At 45.7% G+C, this 21838-nt stretch overlaps 1 protein-coding gene and 1 long non-coding RNA gene across 3 annotated transcripts in view; one reads left to right on the top strand and one right to left on the bottom strand.

The window, feature by feature from the left end:
* The window catches only part of calb2a (calbindin 2a), a 132125-nt gene extending 117147 nt beyond the window's left edge, over positions 1-14978 (top strand). For both annotated transcript variants that reach the window (XM_072518637.1, XM_072518636.1), the window contains 2 exons: positions 3461-3532; positions 11555-14978. In XM_072518637.1, the coding sequence (XP_072374738.1) occupies positions 3461-3532; positions 11555-11668 (186 nt within the window). In that variant the 3' untranslated portion in view covers positions 11669-14978. The remainder of the gene's footprint in view (positions 1-3460; positions 3533-11554) is intronic.
* A 2208-nt stretch (positions 14979-17186) lies between these two features.
* The window catches only part of LOC140430875 (uncharacterized), a 46746-nt gene continuing 42094 nt past the window's right edge, over positions 17187-21838 (bottom strand). The window contains exon 2 of the long non-coding RNA XR_011949573.1: positions 17187-19966. This is a non-coding gene — a long non-coding RNA (uncharacterized lncRNA). The remainder of the gene's footprint in view (positions 19967-21838) is intronic.

Raw genomic sequence — 21838 nt, 5'->3', positions numbered from 1 at the left:
GTGGAATGGTCTCCGTCTGTCACTGGCGGGTCGGGTACAGGCGGTTAAAATGAATGTGCTGCCGCGATTCCTGTTTATTTTCCAATGCCTGCCGTTTTTCCTGCCAAAGGCATTTTTTATAGAGATTGAAGGGATGATTACATAGTTCATATGGGGAGGGAAGGTGGCCAGAATTAGAAAGGTGCTACTACAGAGAGGAAGGCAGGCAGGGGGTTTGGGTTTTCCGAACCTGATGTATTATTCCTGGGCGGCGAATGTGGAGAATGTACGGAGCTGGGTCAGAGGGGTTGACTCCCAATGGGTCAGAATGGAGGAGAGTTTGTGTCGGGGGCCGGGATTGAAGGTGCTAGCAACAGCGCCGCTCCCAACCGCCCCGGGGAAATACTTAATTCTTTGTTGAGAATTTGGAGGCAGTTTCGGCAGCACTTCGAGTTGGGGGCAGGGTCAAGGGAAATGCCGATTCGGGGGAACCATAGATTTGAGCCAGGGAAGTGGGATGGAAATTTTCGGAGATGGGAGGAGAAAAGAATTAGGACACCAAAAGATTTGTTTATTGGGGGTCGGTTTGCAGGATTGAAGGAGCTGGGAGCGAAGTATGGGCCGCAGCAGGGGGAAATGTTTAGATACATGCAGGTTCGAGACTTTGCCGGAAAGGAGATACAGCTTCCCAGTAGAGCCGGCTTCCACATTGCTGGAGGAGGTGCTGACGACACGGGTTGGGAGAAGGGGGTAGTTTGGCGGTTTACGGGCCTATTTTGGAAGAGAAGGCACCGCTGGAAGGGATCAAGGCAAAGTGGGAGGAAGAGTTGGGAGAGGGTATGGAGGAGGGGTTCTGGTGTGAGGTGCTCCGGAGGGTGAACACCTCCACCTCGTGTGCGGGGTTGGGGCTGATACAGCTGAAGGCGGTAAATAGAGCACACCTCAGAAGGGCGAGGATGAGCTAGCTCTTTTGAGGGGGTAGAAGGTGTGTGTGAACGTTACAAGGTGGGCCCCGTTAACCACGTTCGTATGTTTTGGTCCTGTCCGAAGCTGGAGGATTACTGGAAGGAGGTTTTTAGGGTAATCTCTAAAGTGGTGCACGTGAAACTGGACCCGGGCCCTCGGGAGGCCATATTCGGGATGTCGAACCAGGCAGGGTTGGAAACGGGTGCAGTGGCAGATGTTGTAGCCTTCGCCTTGTTGATCGGTCGAAGGTGGATCCTGTTGGGGTGGAGAGGTGATCTCCACCCTGTGCCCTGGTACGGTGGGGGGACCTTCTGGAATTCTTGACTCTTGAGAAGGTCAAATTTGAACTGAGGGAAAGGATGGAGGGGTTCTACAATTCATGGGAGTTATTCATTATGTACTTTCGAGAATTGGATCACATCGAACATTGGGGGGGGGGGGGTGGCTGGGAGGGTTGGGGGGGGACTGTATCTGTTAATGATGACTATGGGTGATTCCTGATTCCTCTTTGTCATTTGTTTATGTTAACATGCGGGCTAATTTGGTGGGAGGATGGGATTGTTGTTATTGATATGGGGATTGACATTGCATTCATTACTGATCATTGTTTGTTGTTGGGTGTAAATTTGGGAGAAAATGTGAAAAAGGAGGAGAATAAAAAAATATTTTTTTAAAGTTTAATACAGTCTTTAAGTTTTTTTAGTTAACCACGGATGATAGACCCTCCTCTTGGAATTTTTCTTTCTCATTGGAATATGTCTACTCTGTATATTCTGAAATGTCTGCCACTGAATCTCTATTGGTCTCTCCCTGAAGCACATTTGCCAGTTCACTTTAGCTATCGCCACTTTGATGCTCTCATAATTGTCCTTATTTAAGTTTAAAACACTAGTCTTGGATGCACTCTTCTCACCCTCAAACTGAATGTAAAATTCAATCATATTATGATCACTGCTACCTAGGGTTGCCTTCACTTTGAGGTTATCAATTGATCCTATCTCATTGCTCAATACCAGGTTTAGTGTAGTCTCCCCTCTGGTTGGATCCAGAACATGCTGTTCCAAGTAACGATCTTGAAAACATTCCATGAACTCCTCATCTAGGCGACCTCTGCTCATCTGACCTTTCCAATCTATATGTAGATTAAAATTTCCCATGATTGTCACCATATCTTTCTGACAAGCTCCCATTATATCTTCTTTTATACTCTGTCCTACCCTGTCGTTATAATTAGAGGGCCTGTACACCACTCACTCAAGTGACTTCTTGCGTTCATCATTTCTCATCTCAACCCAAACTGCTTCTGAACTTAGAACATCCGTCTCAAATGTGCTAATACCACCATTAATTACCAGATCCATGCCTCCACCTGTTCTTAACTTCCTACCCATCCTAAATGTCCCATACCCTTCAATATTCAGGTCCCAATCTATGTCATCCTGTCGCCATGGGCTGGATTCTCCACTCCCCAACGCCGAAATCGTGTTCGGCGACGGGGCGTTTGACCGTTTTGACGCCAATATCGGGGGCGGGACTGGTTTTCAGATTCTCCGCCCCCTGAAAAGTGGCGTACTCAAGGAGTACACCGTGCCACGTATCCACGGCCTCAGGCCATTGCCTGAGGCCCACGCCGCAATGCTCCGTCCCCGACCGGCCGGGTTCCCGACGGCGTGGGACTTCCCGACGCTCCTTCAGCAGTGGGGGGAGGTGTTGGGCCTTGGATGGGTTCGGATGGTCTCTATCATTGCCCCCTTGGCCCACCGTGGGGACCACCATGCCAGGGCTCCGATTGTAGAGACCACAAGTAAAAAGAGCCCGTTGTGAACTTAGCGTGGTGGCTGCAGACTCAGTCCGGTGCCACCACAGTTGGGGGAGGGCCAATCCACAGGCAGGGAGTGGGCTTCATTCGGGGCTGGGGGCATTGTGGGTGGGCAGTCCGGGGCCGCGAGCGGCCAGAGGGGGGCACTATCTTTGCGGTCCGGGTCCGCAGGCTCAGTCCGCCATGAAGCACGGCGCGGCCTCTGCAGGCTGCCGGTGTGCGCATGCGCGACCACGGAACCAGAAATGCTGAGGGCCGTAACGGCAGCTAGAGCTGCAAGCTCTATGCTGCCTACCTGCTAGCCCCCAGCAAAACGGGGAATCGGTGGCCGTGTTGCAGCAGTTTTCCTGGGGTAAAAGGCCAACATTTTCACGCCGGCTTGAAGACTCAGTCTCCCAAACTTAGAATCCAGCCCCATGACTGTATTAGCTATCAAATCATACATATTCATTGTCGGCTCATCTGTTTTGTTTATAACGCTATGTATGTTTAGATACAGCGGCTTTAGTTTTGACCTTTTAGTATTTTTGTAGCATCCAGCCTCAGCTGCTGATTTAGTCTCTGAGAGCAATCATTGGAGAACAATCAGCACTTAATTAGCAGGCTGCCCTAATTATTTATCTAGCAGTCAGATTAGGTTGATCCCATTATTTTATATTGTTATGGATTTATTTGGTATGTTCTATCTCTTCTCAGGATGGAAATGGCTACATCGATAGTAATGAGCTGGATGCATTACTGAAAGATTTATATGAGAAAAATAAAAAGGTAGGTTCAGGACTATGTAATTCCGTAATTACGTAATTCACAGATAGGGGCCAGGATTCTCCGACCCCCCGCCGGGCCCCTGTAGGACCCCACCATATTGCCCAGGGGCCGGAGCGGTGAAGAGAACCCCCGCACATGCATGGAAATATGCCGGCCGGTCCACGCATGCACGAGATCACGCCGGCCGTTCCGTACATACGCAAACTTGCACCGGCCCTTCGACGCCAGCTGGAGCGGCGCCAACAACTCCGGCGGCAATCTAGCCCCCGAAAGTGTGGAGAATTCCTCACTTTTGACGCCGGAGTGGTTGGCGCCGATTTTCTCGCCGGCGTGGGGACTTAGTATTGCTCTTTTTAACCTTAGTCTATTTGCTCTGTTTAGGTCACCTTTGCTCATGAGTCGCCAGGTATCTTTATGATACCGCGACGTGGTTCAAGTTCAGGTTATAATTAATAATACAGCACACCGCTTAGTAAGGATTAAAACAATGGTCATTTATTATATACAACAAGCAATATTAATGCCCTAATACTACTATTTATATAATAAACCTATCACTACTGGCCAATACTTAACTTAGGAAGAGCCCACCAGGTCAGGGAAACGAATGGCTTGTCCAATCAAATCTGGCCCGCGGGATTCAAAAGGCCGCTACAGGTCGGTGGCTAGGTGTCTCTACCGGATAGCGATCCCTGGATTCAAACTTACTATTACCGGTGGCTGATCTTGCGAAGGTCTCGAGCAGGTGAAGATGAGAGAGAGAGATCTGAACTTGGACCCTCACTTTTATAGGGCCCAGGGGCTTTCCGCCTCCCGGGGCGGCCCTTGACCCTGAGTCCCAAGTGATTGGATTCTGTCCCCAATCTCTGGGGTCGATGTGTCCAATGGTGAGGCGATTCCTTGATCGGGGGGTGGTCGCTCACCTGTCTTTGTTTCGGCCACTGCAGGCACCGACAGGTCTTGCCCGGTATTCAATTGCTAATATGTTGCAATTGTTCCCGGGGATAGCTGATTTAACTGTGGATGCCTGAATAGATTGGCTGCAAACAGTCCTGAATGCAACTGTGAATACCTGGGTTGATGGGCTGTTGATAGCCCTGAGTATCGATCTGGGCTGCCTTCCCAGAGCCGAATATGCAAAACTGTCTGCAGCTGCCTGCTTGTGTCTTCTTGGCTGCTTTTCCCAGCAGTCTTTCGGGTTAGCCGTTTTAAACTGGGTTTTGGCCAGATTAATCGGAACGCAGCCATTTTACATGGCTACATTCCCGCCTTGTGATCCTAACGCGAAGCGTGAAGGATCACATAAATCTTGTCCTCTTCGTTTCCCGACAGGGGGGGGCACCTCCCCCATGGCCACTACTCTGACCCTAGCTATGCACAAAAATTTACCTGAACAATTCTTGAGGGCGCTATGTCAGGCAGGGGCATGTGTCTGGAAAAAAATAAACTGGCAACCTCTAATTTTACCTAAACAATTCTTCAAGTATTATACAATCTTATCTCTCTAAACATACAATAACAATTACAACATTTAATATATTCTTTCCTGGCTTGGCAGTCAAGCTCAGGATCATACCTTTCCACACATTCTCTTTTTATTTACAGGAAAAACCGCCAGTGCATGTTTTATTATTCATATGTCGCGGGGGTCTGGGGTCTGGTTGTAGCCGAATATCGGGTATTGGGTCCGATAGACCGGGGTTCGAGCGCGGTACGCTCTCCTTTTCCACTTGCGGAGGCGCATGGTCTGTACTGCACAGCAGAGTATGGCCAATGCTAACAGTGCCTCAATGACGTACGATAGGGAGTACCAAGTTATGAACTTGGCACACCAGGATAATGCGGCGTGGTTGGTGACAGGGCCCTCGGTACTACTGGGCAGTGAAGCGTTAACGGCAGGGGGGTTTGGAGTAATGGGGTCCGCGTTCCCGCGCAACCAAATGTTCACAAAGATGTTGTGCACGAAGAAAGGAGTCCTCATGGCTATCTTCTTTCTTTCCTTTTCCTGTTTTTGCTGGTTTTCTCCGGACTTGGAGCATCTGGAGTTCTGTAAGACAAGCGTAGTGTGTGTAAATACTTTGGTTTAATATCTGGTGTGTTAGTGTGTTTGTCCTTCTTGGGGCCAATTAAACCCTTATAATTGGTCACAGTATGTGACTCTCCCCCCATTTTTTTTTTTCAAACAAATGTTTGGACACGGCACACTTCCCAATGGTGGACCAGTGCTAGGTTTATCATCCAAATGTTCCAGGATGTAAATAGCATGTGGCAGCAACCCAAAGGTTGCCTAAATAAAATAAAACTGTTTTTGAAACAAAAGGTCGAATGAGGTGCGTGTGGGCCGCGACGGGTACGATTTGGGTGGAGTCCCCGGGTAGGACGGCTACCAATACCGTATCTTCCCTACCCGAGCGTTTTTGACCAACGGGGGGGTCCCCAGGCAGGGCGGGCCTCACGCCATTTCTCCACCGACTGAGCGACCAAAGAACGGACAAAAATGTAGTCATCATGGTGGGGTTACTGTTCTGATTCTACCATCAAATCAGAAGAGTAGTTACGATCGGGTGTCTGAGGCAAGTCCTCAGAGGTATCGGCCGAATGGGCGTGTGGCGGTGGGTGTCAGTGGGAAAAGTTAAAAAGTTCAGGTGAATGGGTGTGGGGCGGTGAGGAAATTCTCCTGTAGGACAAACAACATTTAACAAACAGACAGACAACGAACAACATTTAACAAACAGACAGACAACATAAAACATTTAACAGACAGACAACGTAAAACATTCTGCAGGTTCCATCAGAAAGGACAACACTTTTCACCAAGTGTCTCGTTTAAATCATCATGTGGACACCTCAGTTCTCGGTCGCTACGGGCTCTGCCTTTTTCTTATCGAGAGCGCCGGTCTGTTGGGCACTCTGTGGTTTTTTTAGGGCCATTGCCTTCTCTAGCAAAATGTCCCAATTGTCCGCAATTGTAGCACTCCTGCGGTTTGGGATTGTGGAGAGTGGTTCTTACTGCCTGCACGTCTGCGGCGGCTTGGTTTTCCTCGGGTGTTCTAGTGGCTGATTTACCGTGAGCCGCTTGTCCCCAAACGCGGGACAATCTCTTGACCACCCACTTCTCATTATGAGCCTCCTCCGAGGGGTCATAATTGCTACAGGCATTCTGTCCTGCTTCCGTGGCATGGGAGATAAGGGTGCGGGTCTATTTGGCCATATTGTCTGGGGACAAATGGGCACGATCTACGTTGCCGAAAACAACTTCAAAATGAATCCACAAGCGTCCTGCGAACGCTGTGGGGTGTTCAGACCTTTTCTGTCTGCATTTATTCAGACTGTCTATGGTGTCGCCCCGGTTGTACCTGATCGCATCCAGGATCGCGGTATGCATTTCTGCAAGGGTGCCTCCTCCTACATTTGGTGGGTCGGGAAGGGCTGCTGCGACCGATGGGTCTAAGCTGAGGACCGTGAGCTTTACCAGCTCTTTCTCATCCAGGCCGTACATGGTCGCCTGGTGTTTGACGGTGGCAAAGAAATGGTGTGGGTCTGAAGCGGGGAGGAACGGTGTGATTTTGACACACGCGTCCCGTTATTGGGTCACTGTGAGGGGGGTGGAATATAAGACTTCCGCCTCGTCTGCTGTGGCGGTGCGGTGGGTTGTTACAGGGTTCATGGGAGCCTGTATTATCTGTTGTGTGGGGGGTGGGGGTGCTTTCCTCCTTTGGGGTTTTCCCTGCGCACATGCTCCCTGAACATATCTCTGCGCTGTCTCCTGCAATTCTTCCCAATCAGGGCCGTCTTCCTGTTCTAAACTTTCCCCAAAGGTTTCTTGAAATCCCTTTTGGACAGAAAGCAGTGCTTTCAAGTCTGCAATCTGCTTTCGGCACTTTGCATGGACTAAAGTACTCTGCCTTTGTTCCGTGGTTGTGGCGTGGAGCGCTCTCAAGGCTGCCTTGAGATCACTGCGTTGTTTCTGGAGCGCCTCTAACTGGTTTTCTGTTTCTTTCTTTACCAGGACTGCACGCTGCAGGTCCTGATAAGCCTTTTCATATTGTGACTGGAAACTACTCAAGTGCGCCAGACAAGATGGTGACCCCGTTTGGCGTCAGCCACCTCTTGGTCCTTTGCTGCTAATTTCCCTTTTAACTCCAGGTTCTCTTTCTCAATTTCGCATACATCGATTTTACTCATCCGATGTATGCCTTCTATTTCCTTGCGGAGCGTCCTTACGACCTCCTCTGTGTCTCGCAATTGTGCCAGACAGGAGACAATTGCCATCGGCTTGCGCGCTTTTGCTAAACTCTTTCTGTGGATCTCACTCAGGTTCTCCCACCAAGTATGCCCTATACTTCCAGGACCTGAGTCGTCGTTATTGCAGAAATCCTTCCACACAGGCCATCCTTTGCCCTGCAGAATTTTGCGGATTTCCACTTCACAAACGGGACACTGTCCCGCTCCTACGCTGCTGACTGGTGCGACAGCAAAATCTTCGGGGTTCATGAGGCGCTGCATCGCTTGCATTGCCTGCATGGCTCTCTCTTATCTGCTCGTTACGTTCGAATTTGGAACAGGGGGCTAAGGTGGTGTAGATACGGGTACGGCTTGCGCTAATTTCCGAAATACCAACTGCCGATAGTTTTGAGGCAACAAAAAGTCTATCAGTTTTGCCTTATAACCCTGTTAGTTACGCATGCATATACACACTTCCGAATTGTGAATTATTAACCAGAACCGCTTGAACACTTGTGTTTTTTTTTTGTTTTGTTTCCGATTGGATTTCTAATTCAAAATGTTGGGGTTCTCCCGGAGTGGTTTTCCAAACAAAGAACAAAGAACAAAGAAATGTACAGCACAGGAACAGGCCCTTCGGCCCTCCAAGCCCGTGCCGACCATACTGCCCGACTAAACTACAATCTTCTACACTTCCTGGGTCCGTATCCTTCTATTCCCATCCTATTCATATATTTGTCAAGATGCCCCTTAAATGTCCCTATCGTCCCTGCCTCCACTACCTCCTCCGGTAGTGAGTTCCAGGCACCCACTACCCTCTGCGTAAAAAACTTGCCTCGTACATCTACTCTAAACTTTGCCCCTCTCACCTTAAACCTATGCCCCCTAGTAATTGACCCCTCTACCCTGGGGAAAAGCCTCTGACTATCCACTCTGTCTATGCCCCTCATAATTTTGTATACCTCTATCAGGTCGCCCCTCAACCTCCTTCGTTCCAGTGAGAACAAACCGAGTTTATTCAATCGCTCCTCATAGCTTATGCCCTCCATACCAGGCAACATTCTGGTAAATCTCTTCTGCACCCTCTCTAAAGCCTCCACATCCTTCTGGTAGTGTGGCGACCAGAATTGAACACTATACTCCAAGTGTGGCCTAACTAAGGTTCTATACAGCTGCAACATGAAGCTTCTAAGTCGGGTCCCACCAGAGTCGCCAATTATGTTGCTCTTTTTAACCTTAGTCTATTTGCTCTGTTTACGTCACCTTTGCTCATGAGTCGCCAGGTATCTTTATGATACCGCCACGTGGTTCAAGTTCAGGTTATGATCAATAATACAGCACACCGCTTAGTAAGGATTAAAACAACGGTCATTTATTATATACAACAAGCAATATTAATACCCTAATACTACTATTTATATAATAAACCTATCACTACTGGCCAATACTTAACTTAGGAAAAGCCCACCAGGTCAGGGAAACGAATGGCTTGTCCAATCAAATCTGGCCCGCGAGATTCAAAAGGCTGCTACAGGTCGGTGGCTAGGTGTCTCTACCGGATAGCGATCGCTGGATTCAAACTTACTATTACCGGTGGCTGGTCTTGCGAAGGTCTCGAGCAGGCGAAGATGAGAGAGAGAGATCTGAACTTGGTCCTTCACTTTTATAGGGCCCAGGGGCTTCCCGCCTCCTGGGGCGGCCCTTGACCCTGAGTCCCAAGTGATTGGATTCTGTCCCCAATCTCTGGGGTTGATGTGTCCAATGGTGAGGCGATTCCTCGATCGGGGGGTGGTCACTCACCTGTCTTTGTTTCGGCCACTGCAGGCGCCGACAGGTCTGGCCCGGTATTCAATTGCTAATATGTTGCAATTGTTCCCGGGGATAGCCGATTTAACTGTGGATGTCTGAATAGATGGGCTGCAAACAGTCCTGAATGCAACTGTGAATACCTGGGTTGATGGGCTGTTGATAGCCCTGAGTATCGATCTGGGCTACCTTCTCAGAGCCGAATATGCAAAACTGTCTGCAGCTGCCTGCTTGTGTCTTCTTGGCTGCTTTTCCCAGCAGTCTTTCGGTTTAGCCGTTTTAAACTGGGTTTTGGCCAGATTAATCGGAACGCAGCCATTTTACATGGCTACGTTAGTCCCCAGAAGGGAGAATCCCGCCCAGGGAGCGTGGGACATTTTCTGTTTGTACATTAAGGTGAATATGTGGAAAACAAACAATTTTTTCACTTAATATCCCAACAAACACTCCCAGGACAGATACAGCATGGGGTTAGATACAGAGGAAAGCTCCCTCTACAGTGTCCCCATCCAACACTCCCAGGACAGATACAGCCTGGGGTTAGATACAGAGTAAAGCTCCCTCCACACTGTCCCCATCAAACACTCCCAGGACAGGTACAGCACGGGGTTAGATACAGATTAAAGCTCCCTCTATACTGTCCCCATCAAACACTACCAGATCAGGTACAGTATGGGGTTAGACACAGAGTAAAGCTCCCTCTACACTGTTCCCATCCAACACTCCCAGGACAGGTACAGCCTGGGGTTAGATACAGAGTAAAGCTCCATCCACACTGTCCCCATCAAACACTCCCAGGACAGGTACAGCACGGAGTTAAATACAGAGTAAAGCTCCCTCTACACTGTCCCCTTCTAACACTCCCAGGACAGGTACAGCACGGAGTTAAATACAGGGTAAAGCTCCCTCTACACTGTCCCCATCAAACACTCCCAGAACAGGTACAGCACGGGTTACAGAGTAAAGCTGCCTCCGTAATGTCACGAGAATCAATCAGTCTCAGGGCAGTTACAGCATAGATTGATCCCTAACTGCAGAGGTGTGACGTTGGTGATTTGGATAGTCAGAGGCTTTTCCCCAGGGTAAAGGGGTCAATTACTAGGGCGCATAGGTTTAAGGTACGAGGGGCAAGGTTTAGAGGAGATGTACGAGGCAAGTTTTTTTTACCCAGAGAGTAGTGGGTGCCTGGAACTCGCTGCCGGAGGAGGTGGTGGAAGCAGGGACGATAGTGACATTTAAGGGGCATCTTGACAAATACATGAATAGGATGGGAATAGAGGGATACGGACCCAGGAAGTGTATGAAGATTGTAGTTTAGTCGGGCAGCATGGTCGGCACGGGCTTGGAGGGCCGAAGGGCCTGTTCCTGTGCTGTACGTTTCTTTGTTCTTTGTTGGTCTACTTGCTGTGACTCACTGAGTGCAAGCGGCTCGGAATTCCTTCTCACTTCTGAACTCAGGGAGGTTTTAGTGTTGTAGGAGTTAGATCGAGGCTGCATGGACCAGAAACATGATGCATTCCTAAACAGAAATACATTAGCCACAGGATGGCTGGTAAGAAAAAGAAAAACACCATTCTGGCTTATACCTGGCCTGGGAGTGCGTAATCATAATGTTGACATTACCTAACTAAAAATGGAAGTGTTCCATTCCTCCAAGATGCCACAACTTTGAGCTCAAGATTTAAAAGAAATTAGGGTGGCATGGTGGCGTAGTGGTTAGCACTGTTGACTCACGGCACTAGGATCCGGGTTCGATCCCGGCCCCGGGTCACTGTCCGTGTGGAGTTTGCACATTCTCCCCGTGTTTGTGTGGGTCTCACCGCACAAACCAAAGATGTGCAGGGTAAGTGGATTGGCCACACTAAATTGCTCCTTAATTGGAATTTTTTTTTTAATTAAAAGAAATTATACAATTACGTTTACAAAATGTATCACAAAAATGATCCATATCCAAGGTCCATGATGTATTATTTATTCATTTTTTCACCCTAGGAGATGGATATTAAGAAACTGACTGCATACAAGAAAAATATCCTGTCCCTGTCTCACGGTGGGAAGCTGTATCGAAGGGAGCTGGAGATGATTTTGTGCACGGAGCCACTGTAGGGATGACCTCTTTAACAAAGAATTATATCGCCCTACATCATCCAACCCACCCACCCATTCTCCTTCAACCCCCCCCCCCCCAACTGACGTCAATCTACCGCAGCGCATGTGCAGGGTGTCCTGAAAACTACAAACGTGCTTGTATTGCAGACTAAGAAAAGCCACAAGGGATGGACATCGAGGCTGTGTGGTGCAAACTCACTTGCAGTGGTGGTCCATTATTTTCTATATATCTCCCTTTGCTCAGCATTTTAAAGCAACAGATAATATATTAGATATATATGTATATATATATACTGTAATATATATAGTAGTCTTTTGAGTCTTGGTAAACACTGTTGTTTGCCAAAGGTAAACCTGAGATTTGTAGCAGAAAGTCAATTATCCAACAGAAAATTAATCTGATGATTTTTTTAAATTACTTTTTTTATTCCCATCTCCTGAGATTCACGATTTTGTGCGGAGTCAGTGATATAAACATAAACATTACAGTATGTCAGGAGTCAGTGATATAAACATAAACATTACAGTCTGTCAGGAGTCAGTGATATAAACATAAGCATTACAGTGTTTCAGGAGTCAATGCTTTGAACAGAACCATTGCAGTGTGTCAGGAGTCACTGCTATAATCATAACCATTATAGTCTGTCAGGAGTCAGTGATATAAATATAATCATTACAGTCTGTCAGAGGCCAGTAATATAAATATAATCATTACAGTCTGTCAGTTGTAAGTGATATAGATAAAGCCATTGCAATCTGTCAGGCATCAGTGATATAAACATAACCATTACAGTCTGTTAGGTGTTGGTGATCTAGATATAACCATTACAGTCTTTCATGGATCAGTGATATAAATATAACCCTTCCAATCTGCCAGGTGGCGGTGATATAAATATAACCATTACAGTGCGTCAGGAGTCAGTGATATAATTATAACCATTACAGTGCGTCAGGAGTCAGTGATATAAATATCACCATTACAGCGCGTTAGGAGTCAGTGATATAATTATAACCATTACAGTGCGTCAGGAGTCAGTGATATAAATATAACCATTACAGTTTGTCAGGAGTCAGTGATATAAATATAACCATACAGTGTGTCAGGAGTCAGTGATATAAATATAACCATTACAGTCTGTCAACAGCCAGTGATGTAAATATAACCATACAGTGTGTCAGGAGTCAGTGATATAAATATAACCATTACAGTCTGTCAACAGCCAGTGATATAAATATAACCATACAGTGTGTCAGGAGTCAGTGATATAAATATAACCATTACAGTCTGTCAACAGCCAGTGATGTAAATATAACCATTACAGTCTGTCATGGGTTAGTGATATAACCATTGCACTTACTCAGGGTCAGTGATCATGACCGACTGACAGCATTCCATTGACTGTTAACTGATTTGTGAATTCAGACTTTCACTCGTCTACGCAGCAGTCCATTCCAAGTGTTGATCACTATTATGTGATGATAAACTGCCACACAGCAATCCTAAATTTGGGATTTACTAATTTGAACTTATGTCCTCTGGTCATACTCCCACTGTTTAACTTAATTTTCAGATAATATCTTTCAATACATTTGATTATCTTCGATTCAACTCTCAGGCTCCTCCTTTTCTGAATTTCTCTAGTCTTTCCTATTAATTGAGACTTCTGGTGCTGAACATAATTCCTGTGATACTTTTTCAACACCTGAATGTCTCCCTTGTGTCTTGAAGACCAGGATTGGATGCAATACTGTGGTCTGACCGGAACACCATACTGCTTGATCATGACATCCTTTGAGTTACAATTGCCAGTATTTGTGAGTTATACTGTCTATCAGTAATGCAGTCATAGGCCTTATGTACATAGGGGATTGGTGGAGCATTGGAACCTCCTGCTCAGTACACCAGCCACATCAAGGTTCATTTATTATCCACAACTCATTGTTGCTAAATCGGAAATTTAGCCGATGCTGGCCTGGACAATATGAATCAGGAAACCTTTCAGATGGAGCCATTCTAGTTCCAGGAATGATTCCAAATAGCAGATAGCACTTGGAGGAGCCACCATTTAAAACACGGTGGTTGGTTTGGAAATGTAAGTGTGCCATGAACTGAAACATCTGTTTTATTACTAGCAAATAATGTTTTTTCATAATTGACAATTGACAGGTGACTCAATAGGTTAAAAAATCCACCGATGTCCTCATGAGCCACAATCATAAGACATAGAAACAGAAGTAAGCCATTTGGCCCATCGAGTCTGCTCTACCATTCAATGAGATCATGACTGATCTGAAATTGTAATCCTCAACTCCATTTATTGCCTTAACCCCACAACCCTTGATTCCCTCACTGATTAAAAATCTTTCCAACTCAGCCTTGAACACACTTAATGACCCAGCCCTCACAGGTCTCTGCGGTAAAGAATTCCACAGATTCACTACCCTCTGAGAAAATAAATTCCTCTTCATCTCTTGTCTTAAATGGGCAACTCCTTACTGTGAGATTATGCCCTCTGGTCCGAGACTCTCCCACAAGAGGGAACATCCTCGCAGTATCTACCCTATGAAGCCTCCTGAAAATCCTGTATGTCTTAATAAGGTCACCTCTCATTCTTCTAAACTCCAATCAATACAGTTCTAATCTATTCAACCTCTCATAAGAAAATCTCTTCATATCCTGGATCAACCAAGTGAATCTTCTCTGGGATGCCTCCAATGCCAGTATATCTTTCCCTAGGAAGGTCTCAGCTTGTGTCCTTACTGTCTGCAGCCAGGCAGTACTTGAGTTAGTAATTCTGAATTATGGAGGGTTTAAAAAAATAAAAGGACAAGGTTCCAACTCTTGATCAGTGGGTCTGAATGTACGATAAGAACAGGATCAGGATTGGCTGGCATCTGCCTCAAGGTTGAATATCTTGCTAACATTTGTTGTCCAGGCTCCGATGAGGGTGAGGTGCCAGAATGCTGGCAATATCTTTGCCAACAATTCCACATGAAGAGGTCAGTCCTTTCAATAGTCAGTAGAGAAAATCACGGAGCAAAATTGAATATCCAAATGACACTCCTGGTCTGATAATTGACGTTCTGCTGGCCATGAAAGTCTTCTTTATTTGCTTCATACGTGAGTTGTTTTTAGTTTCTTCCCCTCACCCCACTTTTACGATTTTATAGACAGTTGTGCTGCCTCCTGTTTAGATGATCTGTTACAATGCCCATTCTATCTGGTGAGTTGTAACCTTTCTATCTTATTCCGTGGCTATGAAGCAATGTTGCCCCAAATCAAATAAAAACCTTTTAACTGAACAAAGTTCTCCCTTTCTGAGTTTGTTTTTATAAATCTGAGAACTTTATGCAAAAATGTTATCAAAAGTTCCAAGTAAACGCAGACACAAAATAGGCATATAACCCAATCACCCAACTGTTTTTTTTCCCTGAGGAACTGAGTAGCTTGCCGGGCCATTTGAGGGGACAGTTAACCACATTGCTGTGCTTCAGGAGTCATGTGTGGGCCAGACCATGTAAAGTCGGCAGATTTCCTTCCCTAAAGCACATTGGTTTTTTTTAAGACAATCAATGATAGTTTCATGGTCACCATTACAAGCCTTACATTTCAGATTTTATTCGGGATCCATTTAATTTCCACCAGCTGCCATGGTGGGATTTGAACTCACGTCCCCCCAGTCTAGACATCTGGAATACAAGTTCGGTGACATTAACCCTACGCCACTGTGTATTGATAAACCAAACACCCTTTATAAATCACGCTCACTGAATATAATCCCAATAAAACAAACACCCTTTATAAATCACCCTCACTGAATATAATCCTAACAAACCCAACATTTGTAAATCACCCTCACTGAATATAATCCCAATCAAACAAACACCCTTCAAATTATGTCCGGGAAGCCAAGAGTAGGAATAAACAGGTCATTCTCCGGATGGCAGGTTGTTACCAGTGGAGTTCCTCAAGGATCAGTGCTTGGCCCACAGTTGTTCACAATCTTTATATATGATTTGGATGTGGGGACCAAATGTATTATTTTCAGATTTGTTGATGACACAAACCGAGGTGAGAATGTAAATTGTGAGGAGGATGCAAAGTAGGCTTCAAAGGGATTTGAACAGACTGAATGAACATGACAGGTGGAATTCAATGTGAATAAGTGTGAAGTTATCCAATTTGTCACTGAGAAAATGTCACTCAGTATATAGAATCCCAATTGAACAAACTATTCACCCTCCTAAAATAGAATTGCTGTGGTCAAATCCTTTGCGTTTGATTGTACAGAATTCTAATGGGTTGAGCCGCCATCATTTCATTTCCACCTGTTTAAAATTTCCAATCTAAAGGAAGCATGAAATTCCGATTTACCTTTTAAATATTCCTCGGTAAGGGCGGTTGTGATTTTCTCATGCGAGCAATTAAAAGCCAGGCTTGAGCGTCAGCAGTTTGTTTCTGGTCAAATATATGCCCTGAAATGCAATAATGTTCGGCCGTGTGTTATTCAGTGCCCCCGCACACACGTGTGTCCCCCACTCTCGCTTAGTGGTCTCAATGTTATCAAAGATTAGTTTCATTTACCCACCTTAATTCCATGTCCCCTAATACCTTTGCTAAAAAAATTACAAATTTCCAATTGAAAGCTAACCTCATCAGCTTTTTTGCGAAAGAGAGTTTCAGATTTCTAGTTTGTGTGGCACGTGCTCCCTGACATCACCTTTGAACGGTCTGGCTTTCATGTTGAGGTTGTGCCTCGTTCTTCTAGACTCCCTCACCAGAAAAATTGATTCTCTGTATCCTTTCAAAACCTTTAATCGTCTTAACCACCTCAGTAAATGCTTGGTGGTTGCCTACCAGCGACTCTCCCAAACCTCATTCAACAGCATCTTCCAAACTCGCAACCTCTACTAACTAGAAGAACAAGAGCAACAGGCAGAAGGCACATCACCACCTGCAAATTCTCGTCTGAGTCACAACCGTAATTTGGCACTTTCTCACTGTTCCTTCACTGTCATCGGGTCAATATCCTTCATCTCTAGTGGTAGAGACTTCAATGATGAAAGTAGGGCACGAGGCTGTCAGCAGGAGAATGGCACAGGATGGACAGAGCATGGCCCCAGAGTTCAACGATGCCTCCCTGCAGGTTCTCCAGGCAGCCCGGAAGATATTTTACCCAATGGATGGGAAGAAGAGAGCCTCCTGTCTGACTAAGGAAGCCCAGCCTGAGGGAGCAGCAGAGGTTACCAGCCATCAGGTCCAACAGAAAAACTAGATCCAGTGTTGGAAAAAGACATTCAGGCATGGTGATGATTTCTTACAGAGTGAAACGTTGGAATTTGAGAATTGTGCTCGTCATAAAACTGGGAACCCGCTTATGGGGCTTTTGGTCTGGATTTTAAACAGAGAAGGTCTGGAGTAACTTTAGATCAACAATACCATTGAGAGGTAGATAGATAAATCAGACAGATGAAACAGATTGATAAGACAGAAATAAAACAAAGGGAGAAGACAGAGAGATGATTGGTTTATTGAAAAATCATCATAGCTTCAGGCACTTAATTGTGATGCCTATACAAATAAAAAAGGTCATCACAAATCATGACAATTATAGACCATCATTAAGATTCAAGTATCAAATAATTGTACAACTATGATCATTTTGACATATGAATAATTGCAATACATTACAAAATGCAAGTCTCCTTAATATACAAAATAGAAATGAGGGGCGCGATTCTCTGGAAAAGGTTCAGAGTGGTAGCGAGCGGGAATTGCTGCGAGCCTCCCGGTGCTCGGCCCAGTGAGGCCGGCAACACAATTAGATGTACACTGCATCCCCAGTCAGAAACCCCTGGTCTGTGTCCGCCTAACTCGACCTTGCCTTTTCAGGTCCTGACTGCTTTGCACTCTCCCGCCAACATCGGGGAACGTGAAGCTAATGTGGGTCCTGAGCCTCCGGTCCATCAATAGTTCAGCTGGTGCTACACAGGTCTGGCATGTGGCATGGTCTGGTAACTAAATAGAAATTGTGACAATTTTGTTTCCATGCATCCTGTGGTCAGGCTCATTATTACGATCCCACACCAGACCCCAACAGTGGCTAGGACACTGGACCAAAATCCCAATATTTTATTTTATTTTGTGAGACTGTGCAGAAAGAATGATTTGTTACAGGAGTGATTGCATGAAAATATAGGGTGAAGTGGTAAATAACTTATTCACACCAAAGTGTTGAGTCAAGTCAATTTAGTGGCAAAAGCTTTTGGGAGACAGCAAGGCACTCCGCAGTGCTCATGGTCACCTTCTCAATTGTACAACGGCCGTTAGCCTCTTTTATACATTTACACACTTGGTTAGTTCCTCATTAGCTTGGGGGGTTACATACACGACCAATTAGGACCCCTAGCAACAATTAGCTTCCAATCACATTCCTCTGAGACCATCCGTTAACTAACGTCCACAACTCCTTGTCCACAATTACAAGGATAACAGGTGTCTCAATAGTTAACGGTCAGTTTGTCAGAAACAGAATGACTCAGCAATTAATCGGAACATTGCAGATGTCAGTAGGTCAGTTAGAGAATGACTCGCCAGTGACCGTACTTATCAGGTCATTGCAGAATTAGATTGCCGTGGTGAGTAAGCTAGTATAGAATGACTCAGCAGTCCACACTATTGCAGGCATAAGCTAATAATTAAACATAATAAAATAGAGAGATTCTTAATGAATAAATGAATAACCTCTAATGTAAATTTCCCTTAACAATCCCTCCTCTTGGACAAGTGTTGTACTAACAACTCTTTAGACCAACAAAAATCCTGTTGCCGCCTTGTTCCAAATCAATTCATTACATCTTTTATATAAACACATCATCACATTTTACAGCCACTGGCTCTCCGTACGGGTTCCTTCTGGTTTGATGGTATCCAGTAACGGGATGTCAGCTTGGTGATGGACCGGGTTTACTGGCATCATCCAAACCATAGCCATCTTACAACGTAGATTAAGGCATCCAATGATTATACAGCATACAATTATAATAACGCCAAGTATTATCAATCCACGCATCAGTAGGACTCCCATGATCCTCCAAATAGCCAATCGAACCATCCCCCGCCCGAGGTTTCATTCAGTTTCTTAATTTCTTTCCGAATATGGTCAGCGAGGTTAGTGATATTCTCTGAACTGTCGGGGATGTAAGTACAACATTCGGAGCCAATCACAGCACACGTCCCTCCTTTGCTTGCCAAGAGGTAATCTAAGGCTGCCCTATTTTGTAGGGCCACCGTTCTTATGGCAACCATCTCGTTGTTCGTTTAGAGCAATGCCTCTGGTATCATTGGCTACCTTTTCTAAGATCGTTGCTACTTTACATATTTCCTTGATGGCAAACGCCACTCCAATAGGGGAATCAGGATTCCGAAGTCTCCGTTATAGCTCTCTTGTACCTAGTTCCCACCTGATGGTGGTCCCTCAAGTCCTTAAGGTGGTGGATATATGGGACTACATATCCTAAGTAGCATGATCCCGTCCAATCCTTAGGTAGCCGGGTATGCCTTATGACCACAGATAAAGTAGGTGCCATTGTACGAGGTCAGTTTAGTCACCTGATCACCCATCCAGGAGGTTGTAAACATTACGTTGCCTCCTTCAGTTTTATTGGGAATTCTCAGGTTCATAATAGTCCGAAGGGACGTGATAGTGTTCACATGCACTATCTCCTACCTTGACGGCTTCTCGTGTCCCATTTTTTAGGAAGCAGATTTATCCCTTTGGGCGACCCATCCCTGATGTATTAGTTAGGACAAAATGAGGGGGGTCATGGTGGCCATCATACTCGGGTCAATATCAACCCTCGAACTGATTCATATAGTACCCAGCCGATTCCCATTTTTCTATAGTATTCCCGTTGTGGAGAGAGATTACCCATTGCGGTGTGATCGCATCGCCATTCCTTAGACACCATTCTGCCGTGTCAGAAGTATTAAAAGGGATGGGACGTAGGGGGATTCCTCCTTCTGCATGTATCGGTATATGAGCACAAACCCAACATTGGGACACATCGGCATCCCTTGCATACACATAGGACATATAAAGGTACATATTCACATGCAATTCTCGTTTGCTTTTATGGAGTGAGTTGTCTGTTCCCAGCAGTCCCAAACACAGGGTCAATTTTATCAGATCCATCCTTATTACTTTAAATTAACAATGTCCCAAAGCCTATACCAGCCGCATGCTACTGCCCGCATTCCCGTTCAGCTTGCTTGGAGGTCAGAGAGAAGAGGGTCTGTAAGCCAAGCAAATCACATATATTCAAATATTGGTTTCAATTGTCGCCTGGCTGCGTCTTGAGTTGAGTCCAATGTTTCCAGACCCCTTTCCCTCTAATATCTATACATACACAAGTATCGCCACTAATTATAACTTGGTATGGCCCGTTCCATTTAGGGGCGAATGCAGGTAATGTTTTCACCATTACTCGACTCCCTGCAACAGGGACGTCAGGAAGTGTCTCAAGTTTTCTCTGTGTGTCTCGTTGTTCCTGACTGTCCTTTACTGATTTACACATCTCTTTAAGTTGGGCGCTCAGCTCCTGTACATTATGTCAGATTCTATCTTTCAGCGGACCTACATCGGCCCCACCAGTGATAATGTTCTCTGGTAGTTGCATCGCCCTCCCAGTCATTAATTCATACGGGGTCAAACCAGTTGTACGGTTTGTTGTAGCCCTTAATTTCATTAGGATTACGGGTAACACCTCAGTCCATGTTAGTCCCGACACCTGAATAGCTTTTGACAAAGCATTTTTAAGGGTTTGGTTCATTCGTTCTACCATTCCAGAGCTTTGTGGATGGTAGGGGATGTGGAATTTTTGTTTTATACCCATGAGTTGGCACACTTTTTTTATTACTTTCCCAGTAAAGTGTGTTCCCTGGTCGGAATCAATTTGTAGCGGTACTCCCCATCTCGGAATGACCTCTTCTGCCAATATTCTGGCCACCGTGGTGGCAGTGCAATTCCGAGTAGGGAACGCTTCCACCCACTGGGTAAATTGATCAATAATCACCAAACAGTACGTCTTCCCATGGGATGGTGAAGTCTATCTGCAGATGTTCCCATGGCCCTTTGGGCCGGGGCTGGTGTCCCATTTATATTTTTATGGGTCGACCGGGATTATATTGCGCACAGGTCACACATCGGTGGCAATACTGGGCTATGTCTCTCCCCATTCCTTTCGACCACCATTCCTTTCTCATACTAGCTGTCATGGCTTCTCTTCCTACATGCGAGAGTCCATGATGTAATTTCAGGAGGGTATTTTGTATACATTCTAGCGCAACCACTTTATCATTATATCTCCACACACCATCATTTCCTCTATGGACTCTGTATGCTGTCCATCTCTCTCTCTCTCTCCGAGATGTCCGCATGCAGCTTTTGGATATCTATTTTGTTTTCTATCGGGTCTGCTGCAGCTACTGGGAGTTCATCAATTACCTCTTGTTCTAATGCTAATTGTGCTGCTCTATCTGCGGCTTGATTGCCTTTAAATATTGTCCATTCAGGGTCCTCTTTTCCTGGTTCCCATTGGTGGGCCTTGATCTTGATTACTGCAACTTCTCTCGGGAGCTCATTAGCCTTTCATAGGGCTTCTATCCTCTGTCTGTGTTTGATTGGGGTTCCGTCTGTAGTTATGGATCCTCGTCGTCCCCATGCTGTCATATAGTCATGTACTACCCCGAATGCATAGCGGCTGTCAGTGTAAATGTTCACATCCTTTCCTTCAGATAATTTCAGGGCCTGTGTGAGTGCCACTAGTTCTGCAACCTGTGCTGACAATCCTCCATCGATCCTTCCTGACTTTATCGTTTTTAACCTGTCATTGACCACTGCCCAGCCTGTCCGGGGTAACCCTTCCATGTATTTGCGTGACCCGTCAACTAAAAGGTTTCCCCAGCTGCTGCCAGTGGTACATCCTTTATGTCTCCTTCCTCTGTGTCTGTATCTATGTCTCCACAGTTATGTGATTCTCCTGAATCCAAAACTCCCTCTGACGGATTATCTCCAGTGTCTCTTACTATAGTAATCGATTTGTTAGGGGGTAATAGGACAGCTTCCCATTTGGCTCTCCTCATGTTTGAGAAGGATCTTAATTTTC

Source organism: Scyliorhinus torazame, chromosome 10, assembly GCF_047496885.1.
Source record: "Scyliorhinus torazame isolate Kashiwa2021f chromosome 10, sScyTor2.1, whole genome shotgun sequence".
In the NCBI taxonomy this organism is placed as follows: Eukaryota; Metazoa; Chordata; class Chondrichthyes; order Carcharhiniformes; family Scyliorhinidae; genus Scyliorhinus; species Scyliorhinus torazame.
The sequence above is the reverse complement of the archived record's forward strand: the minus strand, read 5'-3'. Positions and strand labels throughout refer to the sequence as shown.